This window comes from Arachis duranensis, chromosome 1 (assembly GCF_000817695.3).
Source record: "Arachis duranensis cultivar V14167 chromosome 1, aradu.V14167.gnm2.J7QH, whole genome shotgun sequence".
Lineage (NCBI taxonomy): Eukaryota > Viridiplantae > Streptophyta > Magnoliopsida > Fabales > Fabaceae > Arachis > Arachis duranensis.
In genome coordinates this window covers 32,777,770-32,793,016 of record NC_029772.3, presented here as the reverse complement: position 1 = coordinate 32,793,016, position 15,247 = coordinate 32,777,770, and the positions used below count along the sequence as shown (strand labels likewise).

The window sequence follows — 15,247 nt, the reverse complement described above, 5'->3', positions numbered from 1 at the left end:
ATTCACTCTTCTTATATGTTATTTTTAAAGTATTCTTATAATAAGTCGTTATCATAACAAAATAAAATAAGAATATATACTTAAATAGATTTTTAAAAAATTTCAAGTTAGATGTTTTTCATTTATAAAAAAATTATAATTTTAAGATTTTTTAATTTTATAAATATAAGATATATAGGTCATTTTTTATATTTTTAAGAACCTATTTGTGATGTTAAAACAACAGGTTTAACTAAAATCAAAACTTCTATTATCTTTACTTTTATAAAGTTCAAATAACTCAACGTAATAAAAAATTTTTGAGAACAAAAATATCTTATCCAAAATTTTTTAAAAACTTATTTGGATATTTATTCATAAAATAATATATAGAAAATAATTTACTAAATTACAAAAAAATGATAATACCAAATTTGAAATGAGGAAATCAATTTCTTAGAATATGATACGAGTATAATTAAAGCAATATAATAATAAGAAAAAATTTAGGAACCAATAACTTTATTAAATTCTGACCAGCATGTAACTAACAAAAGAAAAATGAGTAATTTCATACCATTAGATAAAATTTTACACTATTAAAAATATTATTGATGGCTATTTAATGATTACAAATTACAAAAATTGCTGAACCTCTAATATTCCTCTAATAATATATTAAGTTTCCCTCCCAAATTTGCTATATATAAAACCTTCAATGAACAACCAACTCATCATCGAAGCAAAATAGAAACTAAACTAATCATAAAAAAAAGATGTCTAACATAAACAACATGACAATAATGTTATCAAACTACTTCCACTCTCTTTCCCAAACCCCTCAGAGGCTGAGAAAAAGGGTACTAGCAACATGGACACCAGAGCAAGAATGGAACCAAGTGAGGCAGAGGTCTGGTGCAGACATGAAGAGGAAGCTGAATTGGTATGATCTTGTTGCTCTTGGTGTTGGAGGAATGCTTGGTGTTGGTGTCTTTGTCACCACAGGTTCTGTGGCACTTCACCACTCAGGTCCTTCAGTATTCATATCATATATCATTGCTGGAATCTCAGCTCTTCTATCTTCTTTGTGTTACACTGAGTTTGCTGTTCAAGTCCCAGTTGCTGGTGGAGCCTTCAGTTACTTAAGACTAACCTTTGGTGAGCTTCCTTTCTTTCCTTATTTAACCTCAATTATTATATCTTTAACATATTAGAACAACAGATGAATAGTTATATCTTTAACCCAATAAAATAATAGAAAATCTGGTTTTTCTATCTCTGAAAAAGATTGAATTTTAAAAGCTTAGTCTGAGACATTTTAACTCATATCTGTTTTTAGTATAATATATTTATATGTCTTGTTATTTATATATTTCTATCTTGTATCAACCATCAAATTCAATGATACAACTATAAAATTGTCGTTGAGGAAGGGACCATATCCACATGGCATCGACCGTTGTGATCACTATGTAAACATTTTCCCGTCAATTTTCACATTGCAACGTAACCATGCCACAATTTATTAAAACTATATGCGGTGGCCTATTTCATTAAATATTTTATTGTGTAGTTTAAAAATCGATAGAAAGAAACACGTAAATAATTATATTTATGATACTCTCTTATTGGTGTCTTTTTCTGTATTTGTGTTATTTTTTGAATATGCTTTCTTTTTTTTTATCTTATATTAAAATTCTTTATTTTAGGGTCACTAACAATCGAACTCTAAATTTTTAGGTCATGAAAATTCTGTTATCGTATCATAAAATTGTTCCTCCTAAAAGTTTAAACTAATAAGAGAAAATACATTAATGATTATATCTTTAATATAATTTTACTATAATAATGTTGATTCTCTTCCACTACTAGCTCCTTTTGAATTGTACCTATATTTTCTTTCAAATTAATAATACAATTTTGATTATCTGTGATATATAGGAGAATTCATGGGATATTTTGCTGGGGCAAACATACTAATGGAATATGTGTTTTCAAATGCTGCTGTTGCAAGGAGCTTCACAGAATATTTGAGCTTTGCTTTTGGACAAAATGATCCAAATGTGTGGAGAGTTGAAGTTCATGGAATGCCAAAGAATTACAACATGTTGGATTTCCCAGCAGTGGCTCTAATACTGCTTCTTACTCTCTGCTTGTGCCATAGGTTAATTTGTTTCTTCCTTTAATATAACAGAAATCTACGTTTTCTTATTGTTACAAAACAAACTATGTTTGGTATCATTTTGGTGTTGGTTTTATAAATGATTGAAAGGATAAACTACTACTACTACTACTTTTATTATTATTTTTATTATTATTAATTGATTGGTGCTAGTGGAGTTTGAAAACGATAGGTTCTTTTGTTTATTTGTTATTAATTATTTTTGCAGTACTAAGGAAAGCTCCATATTGAACCTAATCATGACAATATTCCATGTGATTTTCTTTGGATTCATCATAGTGGCTGGTTATCATAATGGAAGTACAAAAAACTTGGTTAGTCCAAAAGGGATAGCCCCTTTTGGTGTTAGGGGTGTTCTTGATGGAGCAGCAATAGTATACTTCAGTTACATTGGGTATGACTCAGCTTCAACCATGGCAGAAGAGGTCAAAGATCCTTACAAGAATCTTCCCATTGGAATTGTGGGTTCAGTTCTTATAACCACTTTGCTTTATTGCCTTATGGCCCTCTCTTTGTGCATGATGCTTCCTTACAATAAGGTCAGTATCAGTGTCACAACTATATATCAAACTCTAATTATTTATCACCATATACATTATATTATATGTGCTTATCAATTCTATATATATATATATGCTTCTTTACAACTTACAAGCTTCAGTTGAAGTTCACAACTTATTTCATCACATATTTTAGTTCCCACAACTTGAGGACTAAGTCAATAAAAAATATAGAAAATTAGTTTTTAATTAGTCAATTCTAAGATTTAAATTTATAATTTTAATTAAATATTAAAACTAAAGATTTATGATTTAGATTATAAAAATAGTTTTAAAAAATGGCTAATATTAATTAAAAAAAATTGATTCCTTATTAACGACTTTTAAGTCCTATATAATTTTCCACTCGGTTAGATAGATATAATATACATAATTTAGAAATATAAGAGTAAAGTATTATTTTGAATGTTTAGGTTGAATTTTAATTTGGTTTCGAATATTTTGGACGGTATATTTCAGTCTCAAAAATTTTTAAATATCCTTTTCAATTCTAAAAATAGTTTTAAGTAGGTTTAATGTTGTCCCACCATTAAATTTAACATAAATAATTCGCATATTAAAGAGATAATAGCATTTGATTTTTGTATATAAGTAAAATTGATCCACCAACTATTACTAATATAAGTTTTTTCTCTACTTTTGAAACGTTGATCATTGATTGTTAAGATTTGGACTTTTGTACAAAAAAGAAATTGAGAAAAAGAAGTGTTATTTTTTTTAACACATAAAAGAAGATATAACTTAACTAGTAACGTTATTAACGTTTACGTCACTCATTTTGTTAAGGGTTTAGTACGATTTTAATCCCTAAGGCAGGGGCTGAAAATTTATTTCGTCTCCGGCCTTTTTTTCACTACAAAATGGTCCTGAAGGTTTAACTTAATTTAAAATCGTCCTTTGGACAAAAATACCCTTCCCCTTCTTTCCCAAAATAATCGATTCTTCTTCTCAGTCACAGCAATACCAGTACCCTAGTTCCTTACCTCAATCACAACCATATCTCTTCTTCACCTCAATCACAATCATATCTCTTCTTTTTCTTCTTCTTCGACTAAAATTTCAACTACAATTTTAACAACAGGAATATAATTTCAAAGGCAATAACAAAATTTCAAATAACGAATATAAAAAAAATCAAAACAGAGAAGAAGAACACAACAGCAACAAAATTTTAATATATCAAAATCAAAACAAAAAAAAGAAGAATGGAATAGAAATAGAAACAGAAACAGAATAACAGAAAAAGAAAAACAATGAAATCAATACCCAAGATGGAATCAAAGTCAACAACAACAGTGTGATTAACAAAATCAGAATTAGAACAGAAGTAAAATAATAAAAAATAGAAGCTAAATAATCAAGTTAATCTGAATCAGAATTAGAACCTAGCGGCGAGCAACAAGGAGCAGCAACGACGTGCGACAAGCAGCGGCGAGCTAGCGAGGAAGAGGAGTAGCGGCGAGGATGCGAAGTAGCAAAGGAGCTTCGGCAACGGCATTGGGTTCAACGGATGGCAGCGGTGGCAGCTGGCACGATGGAGGTGACACTCCTCTCCCTTCCCCTTCGCGTGATTCCCTTCCCTATCTTGGCACCTTCTCTTCCCCTCTGTTCGCTTGCCGTTAGTGTGAGTGAGATCTGGAATCCCTCCCCTCTCCCGTTAGTGTGATCGAACGACGAGAAGCGACAGCAGCAGCGAGGAGCAACAGCAGCGAAGAGTTCTCCTATCTTAGAAATCAAAATCGTACTTAACCCTTTTGTTAATTATTAGTGTCAAATTTAATAGTTCGGACCATATTGAACTTATTTAAAACTTTTTAGAATAGAAATAGGATGTTTAAAATGTTAGAGATCAACTTAAAATTTAATTCAAATATTAGAGACTAAAATAGTATTTTATCCTAAATAAAATGGTAAGTATTGGTGTGTTATATGGTAAGTATTGGTGTGTTATATGGATATAGCAGGGGTAATGTTGCATTGAGATCGAATAAAGTGTTCTAATAATGTTACTAATATAATAATAGCAAGAAAATGTTAGTACTTTATATTGTTATCAGGACACTTTATTTATATTTATATTTAGGAAATGATTTTGTTAAAGAGCTAAATTATTTTTCTTTTTTTACTAACAGTCAACCAACAAACTAACGAATAATGAGTAAAGATTAAAGGTAATAAAAAAATATTGGATAAAAAAATATTGGATGAAAAATAAAATTTGTCAATCTTTAAAAATATGTACTCATTCTTATGATACATCATCATGCTTAATTATTTCAAAATATTAACTATGTGTATAACAGTCAGTTTAATATATAAAGATAGGAACGACTTATTTTCTTTCTGTATATAATATAAGTTTTTTGTAGTGATAAATTGAAGATACGCATTATATATTAATTATTGCTCTTTTGTATACATGATTTGATATGGTAGATATCAGATAATGCATCATATTCAATTGCTTTCCTTAAAATTGGTTGGAATTGGGCAAGCAACATAGTTGGGGCAGGTGCAAGTTTGGGGATTGTGGCATCTCTCTTGGTAGCCATGTTAGGCCAAGCAAGATATCTTTGTGTTATAGGAAGGGCAAGGTTGGTGCCATCTTGGTTAGCCAAAGTGCACCCTTCAACTGGCACCCCATTGAATGCCACACTATTTTTAGGTAAGCAAAATAACTATATTATTCTATTTAAAAATTATCTTTTGTAATAGTTAAATTTATCAGCATTTTAAAGTTTCATGATTAATAATATAGTACCCAATTATATTTTATATATACTATTATTATATATATCTTGTAGATTAATAATTATTAAGACACAAACTAATTATTCAAACTCAATTAATTAGATATACATATTTTTTTATGTTATGTTAGGCCATCTGAACAAATCTCTATCTTTAATTTCTTCTAAAAAATATCTCATCTACTTGACATTCTCATGCACCTTTTCTATATAATAATGTTTCTTTAACTGTCACTACACAGAGTACACATATCCCTTCCTGGTAACCAACAGTCATATGGAAATCACTAAAAAATATATGCAATGTTGCTACTTTTGTTAAAAATAAGAAATAAAAAAGAAGTTATGCTTTGAAGCTTTATATAATTAATTATTTTTATGAACTCCGTTCATTATTCCATCTATATTTTGCTTATTTTAATAAGTATAAGTCAATTCTAAAAAATTCTTCTTTAGATATTTTTAAAAATATTTTTAATTTTTAAAAACTACAAGTATAAACATATAAATTTTTTAATTTACCAAAAACAAAATAAAATATTTATGCCACTTCTTTAAAAAGTTTTATCGAACCAAATCTTACCTGATACTTTATCAGCCTTCTTACATAATAATTATTTAAATAAGGTTGGAGATCACCGGATCACATAAACATAAAGATAATATGTTATGATTTGTTTTGTTTCTATTATTTTTTATTATATTATTACTGTTAGAAAGCAATTTAAAATTATATTATTAGAAATAAATATTTTTTATTTTTATTTAAAAATTAAAATTATACAGTTACTTATACCATATGAAACTAATCAATCTGCTACTGCAGCAACTTTTACTTAATTTTTTGTCCTATAACCTCACGACATAGTCTTGAATATTACCTGAAATTCTAATAATCAAATAGTAGTGATTAAAAAATTTTAACAAGTAACTCGGTTACTACAAAACATTATATGATCAATTCATATTAATAACTCCATAAGTTCAAATAAGTACTTATTATTGAAGCACTCCCTCATTCTTAGATGAGAAATACTTTCGCCCTCTTAATTTATTAGATGCTCTAAATTAGTTTTATGATGTTTAAATCAATTTGTTTTAGTTGAGTGGTTGTCTCATTCATCTGCTATCGAAAATTTGAATCTCATCTTATGTATACATTAATTTATTAACTAATAATGACAGATTTTTAAATAGAATTCAGATTTATAATTAGATTTTTCATTAACCTATCGTATTAAGGGCACATATCATGAGAAAAAAAAAAAAAGAATTACTGTGATCAAGTGTACTTGACTTTTAAAATAGAGGTGACTAATAAATTAAATCAAAGTAGAATAATGACTTGCTTTCAGATCTCACAATAATTTTTCTACCTAATTTCACTAGTCCTATTAAGGTGGAACAGGTTCACATCTAAATTCACAAACATCAGAATACTAGATAATGAAACTACTGTCTACCTATATGTATAATAAATCCTTTCTCACCGTCGTGTGAAAAAATTTCGTTTTTCACTTCCTCGATTAAGTTTATTTCATATCATGTTAAACTTTGTATTTCATAAGTCATCAAAATTTGGTTAATTTATATTTATATATATTTAAAATGTAGATTACTTTTTGTAACCGTCATGTTTTGCATTGCATACAACCCTTAATCAATAAATTAGTTGACTTTTCACTTTTATAGTTTTATATCATATACAGAGTATATACATCTATAAATACAACTGTGACTTGACAGGTACCAAATACCCGGTAATACTCTAGTACATGAAAGCATTATGTTGATTCATATCTTAATATTAAATATAATGTATGTTCTCAAATTAGATCCTTATTCCATAAAATAACACACATACCTAAATCGACACACATTATAGGTATACCGTATATCACAATATATTTTTTTTTTCAAAAAGAAAAAATTGTACTTGATTGTTATCTTACAATAATATCTAATTAATTCCAACCCAAATATTTCCTGTTGATTGTATTTGTAGGGCTATGCACAGCATCAATTGCGCTTTTCACGGAGCTTGACATTATAATTGAGTTGGTGAGCATAGGCACTCTTATGGTGTTCTACCTTGTAGCCAATGCTCTCATCTACCGTAGATACTCCATCACCCAAAATACCCATAATGCCCCTCCTCTCTACACACTCTTGTTCCTTTTCCTCCTCTCCCTAAGTTCACTATGCTTCTCCTTATCATGGAAATTCAATCAACAATGGTGGGGCCTACTCCTCTTTGGTGCCCTCTTCATAACCATCACAGCATTTTTTCAACTCGTGGTGGTCATGCACTATAATAGTAATAAAGTCGTAATAACCCTAACTCAACAAGATCCTCCTCATTGGTTGGTCCCATTTATGCCTTGGTCACCCGCTCTCTCCATATTCCTTAATGTTTTCCTAATGACAACGTTGAAGCTACTCTCTTTTCAAAGGTTTGCTATATGGTCATGCTTCATCACACTCTTCTATGTTCTCTATGGTGTGCATTCTACTTATCAAGCTGAGGAGATTGAGATGATGACTATTGTTAATAATAATAACAATAATCCATCATCAGCTGAATCCAATTTGCAAGCTAAGGTTGAAATACAAGTGCACTAATTATATGTTGAAGCATATATATTACTCCAATAATTTACAAGCGAAGGAGGTTGAAATTCAAGTGCAATATTATTAATCATTGTTAACTGAAGCATAATCAAATAACTTGATCCAAAGTTAGTCTAGTTGTATATATAAGCTAAGGCTGAAACTCAAGTGCTTGCATTATATCTGGCGAAGCAATTTCTTCAGCATGGTACACTAATTAATGTTAGTTGGCAATAAACAGATATAGATTATGGTTGAAATGATAATTATATTGATGGTGAGTTCTATGGTGTCTAAATTGCCTAACTTCTCTTTTAAAGTAAAAAATAAAATATTTAAAATAAAAAGTAAATCATGTAAAATTTATTAAATATTATTATTTATCTTTTTTAGTAACTTAGATACAAAGTAATAGGCACCGTAGGATTTACCAATTTATAGGGTTGTTAATTATATAGCAATGATGGAACAACATATTTGAATCTTTTGTTGAATAGTAGGTGTAAAAAACACTATTATGTTTTATCAGGAAGAGAGAGAGGGAATGCAGAGGACTCCAAGGCATTTCCATATTAAATTTTCTTCAACATGTACGAGGTCTAATAAATTCAATGTGCTCAAAATATTTTGAAATGAATAAAGTAAATTAATATCTTTTTAACAGAATATCATATACTTAAGTTATGATATCGCTCATAAAAAGAATATTATATGAACCACTAAAATATTTACATAATATAAGAACATTTATTTATTATCTTATGAACTTTTCTTTAAAAAATATGAGATGGAAATTTTTCTTTTAAAAGACATTACATAAAGTTGAAATGAAGTAGCACGCAATTAGCTTTAAATCCTAATTATATACGTATACTTATATACATTAACATTGTAAGGACTCGATTTTTGGTAAACAGAAATTTTTGACTATTTTGTAACTTATTTTGCAAAATACAAAATCACAGTTCATCATGATTTAGTGAGTTAGATCCAAATAAAAATAAATAAATAAAAAGACGAAAATAAATATTAAATATGACAATAAATGAATCAAATTTTATTTTACGAGAGTAATAAATTCTTTTGCTCAAATTTGACCTAGTAGAGATTTACTCACATTCATTTTAATCCACTTTTTCTCATTATAGACTTTTTGACTTGGAGTTTACTTTTAATGACAGTTTTGTGCACGTTGAAAAAAAGGTCAACGTTCCGAAAATCAGAGAACTATTCACATTCATTTTAATCCGCTTTTTCTCATTATAGACTTTTTGACTTGGGTTTTGCTTTTAATGACAGTTGTGTTGTGTGCGCATTAGGAAAAAGTCAACGCTCCAAAGACCATGGAATCAATAATAAATGTAACTGCCTCCTTGATAATCATATTTTAGGATTAATCTCAATCACTCATTCTTAATTTATTCTTTCAAATTTATTCTTTCAAAGAATAAATTTTAGTCGTTTATTATTTTATGGCGTGGTAAAATTTAGTTCGAGGCAAACCTCATCCTAATTTTTCGAAATACCTCCTAAAGACCACGAATTCTCTTTTTTCTTTCTCAAGTAAAATGGTCCACTCTTCCCCTAAAGTGACCGAATTTCCTCTCTCTTTTACTCTTTTCGTAGTGTTTTTAATCTTAAGAAATTAATTGTGGTCAACTGTGGATAAACATCACATAATAAGCCATGACTCGGCTCCTTGGCCCCTCTCTCCTTACCCTTTAGACCTTGGTCTCGGATTTTAGTACTCTTTTACCACCATAATTGCATGTTTATTTCAGCCTTTTATTTAAGCAACCACCTAAAGTAAAATTTTGACCAACCTAGTGAGAATTGAGAGAGAAAGAACCGAGTTTTTGAGAGAGAGAAATAGTGCATTTTGTTACGACCCAAATTCCGGCAGGTCTGGGTCACTGTCAGTCATCAAGTGTTACTTCTCAGTAACCCTATAAAACTCTAGACTCGATAATATTTACTACATATGAGCCTTTCGTAATAACGGAATTGCATATGTTAGCTTATTTTTATTATCTACTTTTTCTTAATAAAACCCATTAGCCACAATCAAAAACATCATCAGAGGTATACAATACAAAATAAATACTAAACAAACAGCAAAATCAAATAACGTGATTACAGAAAAAATTTTCATACATATATACATCTCAAGTTAGTTCATACAAACTCGACATACTTAGATATATATATATACATATAGATATATATACAACTCACAACTTCCAGATACCTAGTTCATGTAGAAAATCTCTAGACTGGTTCCTGGGCTAACAAAAAAATATTAAGTACTATACCTCAAAAATGCGACAAAAGTGAAAGAAAGTAGAGTCTAGGAACAAAGACCATCTATCCTACAATCATTCTACCATCGAGGCATAAGTCTGCAAATATCGTCTCAGGACTAGTCTCGAGCACCTCTTGCAGCATCTCCTGTAGGGTCCTTAAACACATGCTCCTTTGATACCTCTATGAATAGAACTCCAGTGGCGGCGACCAAGTAAGAATCCTCCATCTGTGGGGGAAAGGGGAAAAGAAGGAGTGAGAACTTACGGGGTTCCCAATAGAGTGACATCGCAAAAATACATCTCTCTCATGAAACCTAGAGTTCTGGCTCTCTATCATAATATTTATTTTCAGTTTACTTAGTCCTAAGTACTATACTAAATTACTTCGCTCCTTTCCGTACTTGCGAGAATTTACATAATTCTTTTTTGGCATCTTCTTTTGGGGTTCATGCCGTTTTAGTGTCATTATCTTAAACTAATATTCCTAGTTGCACTTATCCTCTACTTAATATCATGCAATTATATAAAACACAAACACAGTAAAGGTACAAGTAATATACATTATACAAGAAGCAAATAACACCAATAGGAAGAATAAGAAGTAAACAATCATAATCAAATGCGCAAACAATATGATGCATGTCTGTCCCTAGTGCAGACCATGAGCTCACGCATCGGTTATCTATCCACAACCCGATGTTACCCGAGGTTACACTCGGATATGGTTTCTCAACTCAATCAATAATGTAACTCAAAGGTATGCGCCTGGAAGAGAAACGACTTTCCCAGTAGGCGTCCTTACCCCCGCACGTTTCTCATTCTCACCAGATAATCCGCTTTGGTTTCGTCGAAGCAAACCTCACCCTTTCTCACCAGACAATCCGCTCTGGGTCCATCGGGACTACCAATAATCAATTTTGGTCCTCTTCAGAATATTCACAGTCAATTCTGATCTTCCCCAGAATATTCACACTTAGCTAGTACATCCATTCTGACCAAGAGTTCTTCTCCCAACTAGTATGTTTTTTCTGGATGGGGGTCTCTCCTAGCTAATAAAATATGTCCCATACCGTATTTTATTAGTTCGGAGACTCTCCCTCACTGAGCACTTAATTAGTGAGGTTGTCTGGCCAACGTTACCTTAGTGGAACTTACACAGTTTCTTGGGTCTATCCTTTACTTCTAATATCTTAATATAATCATCTTGCTAACAAATTTATACTCCTAATTATTTTCTCAACTTATTTGATTTATTGCCTCCTCGGCGACCAGATTTCTAATTAAAATTAAAAATACTAAACAGACTCAGAATTGCGCAAATTTTATATCCATGCGTCCATATCGAACTAAAATTTCTAAAAAATTAAGAATCACATTTTCCTAGGCAGTCTAGCTCTACTTATTGAAGAAAAACCGAGACCCCTATATCGATTTCTCGGGACAGCACCTTGTTTCCTCGCAAGGTGGGTATATATTGCGAAATACTAGCATAACGACTCAACTCATTAATGGAGGTATTCTAGGACTCTAACGGTTAGTTTAGTTTTAGTTTTTGGTTTTCGTATTAAGAATTGAATTTTCTATAAATTTTCAATGTCTTGCTACTGTGCTAACAAATTCTGAGAAAACAGCAAGTAGTAGAATTTTCATATATCATGAAATTTCAATTCTAACTCAATACCTCTAAATTTTGGTGGAATTATAACAGATACATCCAAGTTTAATTTAAAATAAGTTTTAGACTCATATAATATCATATGAGAAAGTTATGTAACCTTAAATTCTGTTCTGTTTTACTTGCTTCTGTTTGAAAATTTCACTGAACTAGTCACCATCTAAGTTACATAATTAATTCTCTAAAATAGCTATAAATCTGAAATTTGAACCAATTATTCTAGGCATTTCAATATTTTCATTGTCACAAATTTCAGGTCAAAAATCATTTAGAATCAAAAGATACTCGAATTGGAAGATGATATTTTAAAATCTGAAAAACAGGTTTTAAGTAGAAAACAGTTTAACTTTCAAAAATCATAACTTCCAATCCACTAATCATCTAATCATTTTGAAATTCTAGGAAATTAACTAGATACATCAAATATTCATATAAAATTAGTTTTACTCTGATTGCATGTCTAGAATGAGAGCAATAAATCGGGTAGTTTGTTGGCTTCACTAACTAAGTTCTACAAAAACTGGTTTACTTAACCAGTGAGCTCGTCTTCTTCTAAGGTTCATAACTCTTTCTCTAAAGCTTTAATCCTATGAAATTTGGTATGGTTATACTAAGCCGTCCTAACTTTTATTTGGTTTAAGTTCCAAAGCATTCTCTTTTCGAGAACAAAAGTTATGCATATTCTGTTTTGAGAGATTTTTGTTTAGTTAACCAGTGAACCGATTATCTTCCAAAGTTTATAACTAATTCTATATTTGCTATGGCTCTGAAATTTGAATTGAATTAACTAGACATCATTGGCTTTCATTTGGTTTTGGTCTCACCAGAACAACCCTTCTGGATTAGAAGTTATACATCTAGGGAATTACTACTCTAAATCTGGAAATTCTGTCTAACTAACAGTGAGCAATAATTTTGTAAAATCCATAACTCCCAATATATAATTCCAAAAATTATGAGCTTTTGAAAAAACAAAATAGACACCTTAAAGCTTTACTCCCAAGTAAGTTCACACCAAATCGAGTTCTGGATCAGTACCAATACCTCATGCAAATGGCTGGTATAATTTAAGGAGTTATAGGATTGCATGTCAATAAAACAGTAAATATGTCATTTTGTAAATTGCATAATTAATTCTATAAAATTGGATTTGTCCTGAAATTTGGTCACACTATTATTGACATATCAATCTCTCATCTATCTTTGGTTGCATCTTAAAAAAATTTAGAATTTAAAAGTTACATATGTTGGAATTCGCTACTGCAATAGCTTTAAAACAGATTTTTCAGTAGAAACCACTTACTTTCAATAATTTTTATCTTCCAACCTACTCATCAGAAAACTCTGAAATTTTTAGAAAAGGTTCTAAACTCATCAACTATTACTAGAATATTTATTTACCTAATTTTGAGTGGCTGGATTTTACCCAAAAATCAGACAAGTCACTATATCGGTAACAGATTCTGCAGCAATTAGCTTAGGTTTTAACTAACCAATTCGATTATCTAAGCTTCTAATCCTCTTCTAATCATTATTATACCTTTCTTAAACTAGCTTAGACTTAATTATCTTAGCCTTACAGCCCCAAGAGCTCAGCTCTTATTCATTTTCATCGTTCATTTATCATATAATATCATACAAGAGCAATATAGTGCAACAATCAATCATAATAGCACTATAATCATAATCATCATACTTAATCAGTAGTAAATACATTAAGCAATCATTCATTTCATCATCAAAATATCATCAATGACATAATCATAAACATAAAATTAACCTAACCTAACCCCTACCACGTTGGAGTTCACTCTTGATCACACTCGGTTCAAGCTCTCTCTTCCTTTCTCAGTTAGTTTCCCTTTTCTTGGCTTGTGGTCAGCTGTTCTAACAGAGTTCTAATAGAATCAAAAGAAAGAATCAAATTTCGTTAATCACAAGGCCATTCGGCCAATTCCAAGCAGAACAGGGGAAAGATACTCACCCTCCTTTGCTTGTGATTTCAGCTTGTTCTAACAGAATCTAACAAAAGTAAACGAAGGAATCAGAATTTTGTATTAGAAGAGAAGAAAATAACATTGCTAGTTCTTACTAACAACGAAAATCGAAGAACAGAGGGGGTGATGGGCTGCGTCCTTCTCAGCTTTGGTCAGTCACTTCTTGACCATCACTTCCCCCCGCCTCCTGAACTTTCGCTTGTCCAGCTCCCTCTCTCTTTTCTTGCTTCTATTTTTGCGTCGCAATGAAGACCTAGAAGAGGCATATGGTTATATAAATAGAAGAAGAAGGAGTGGGGTGAGGTGGTGAAGAGAGTTGCACTGGGTACCTCTTCTTGTAATACCTAATCAGAAGCCATCATTCCAAGCAGTGACCAAGAGGTGGAACTGGGATTGGAAATTCTTCGTGGTGCTGTCCTTAGAAGAAGAGAGAATGAGTTTAGGGCTAATCAGGGTTAGAGTTCTTTTGATAATGTGTATGATCATGGTTCGATTAAACCAAAGGAAAAGAAAGTGATTTAGTGTGTGCTGGTTCATGATTAACTAATTTTAATAATATATCAGAACTTAATTAGTTCATCAAATAAATAATTAAGGATATGGTAATTGATAAAAAAAATTTGGTTTTAAGCTTGAGATAATAATTATTTTGTAGTATTCCGAGGGTTACCTGAAACTGTAGGTCAATCTCGAATAAGATCTGCGGTGGTGGTCGGTGCTGCTCTGTCTGACTTGTTAGATTTGGTGGAGCTACTGATCCTTCGTCACCAGAGAGTGGTGGTATCTACAAGAGACTCCGATACTTAAGTTAGCATGTGTTTTAGGCAGGTTTTTTAGTAGAATCAGAGCATGAGTTATACATGGATGCTCTAGTGTATTTATAATGATGTAGAGTGGGGTCTGTCTAAAATCAGCCTACCTCTTATGAGCTTATATGATACACCATTCAATTTGAAGCGTTAGATTAAATTGATAAATGATCTAATGATTTATATTTAAATTATTATTAATTTAATAAAAATTACACTTAAAGATATCAAAACTTTTGATATTTTAAAATGGCCCAATATAAAACTTCATAACCAAACCCTTATTTGCTGCAGCTATGTGCCCCTACCTCTTCCCTCCACCCACTTCCTCAAACGATCAAACGATGGTTTCTTCCTTTTGGTCTGCCTTCTTCTTCTTTGC

General features: G+C 30.8%; 1 protein-coding gene and 1 long non-coding RNA gene across 4 annotated transcripts; one reads left to right on the top strand and one right to left on the bottom strand.

Annotated features, from left to right (window-relative positions):
* Positions 1–732: 732 nt before the first annotated feature.
* LOC107484537 (cationic amino acid transporter 6, chloroplastic-like) lies at positions 733–8,307 on the top strand. 2 transcript variants are annotated; one of them, XM_052258292.1, is made up of 5 exons: positions 733–1,137; positions 2,005–2,143; positions 2,370–2,700; positions 5,158–5,386; positions 7,477–8,307. In XM_052258292.1, exons 1-5 carry the CDS (start codon positions 756–758, stop codon positions 8,091–8,093), a joined length of 1,698 nt encoding a protein of 565 aa, XP_052114252.1. In that variant the 5' UTR covers positions 733–755; the 3' UTR covers positions 8,094–8,307. The 2 variants fall into 2 exon arrangements, with proteins under 2 accessions (XP_052114252.1, XP_015960583.1); XM_016105097.3 differs by having other exon boundaries at positions 1,921–2,143.
* Positions 8,308–10,262: 1,955 nt separating this feature from the next.
* LOC107484545 (uncharacterized) lies at positions 10,263–14,543 on the bottom strand. Of its 2 annotated transcripts, none has more exons than XR_001591172.3 (5): positions 14,401–14,543; positions 14,156–14,309; positions 14,044–14,081; positions 13,856–13,957; positions 10,263–10,611 (listed from the first exon to the last, which is right to left on the bottom strand). It is a non-coding gene; the product is annotated as an uncharacterized LOC107484545 (long non-coding RNA). The 2 variants fall into 2 exon arrangements; XR_001591167.3 differs by having other exon boundaries at positions 10,264–10,611; positions 14,386–14,543.
* Positions 14,544–15,247: the final 704 nt, after the last annotated feature.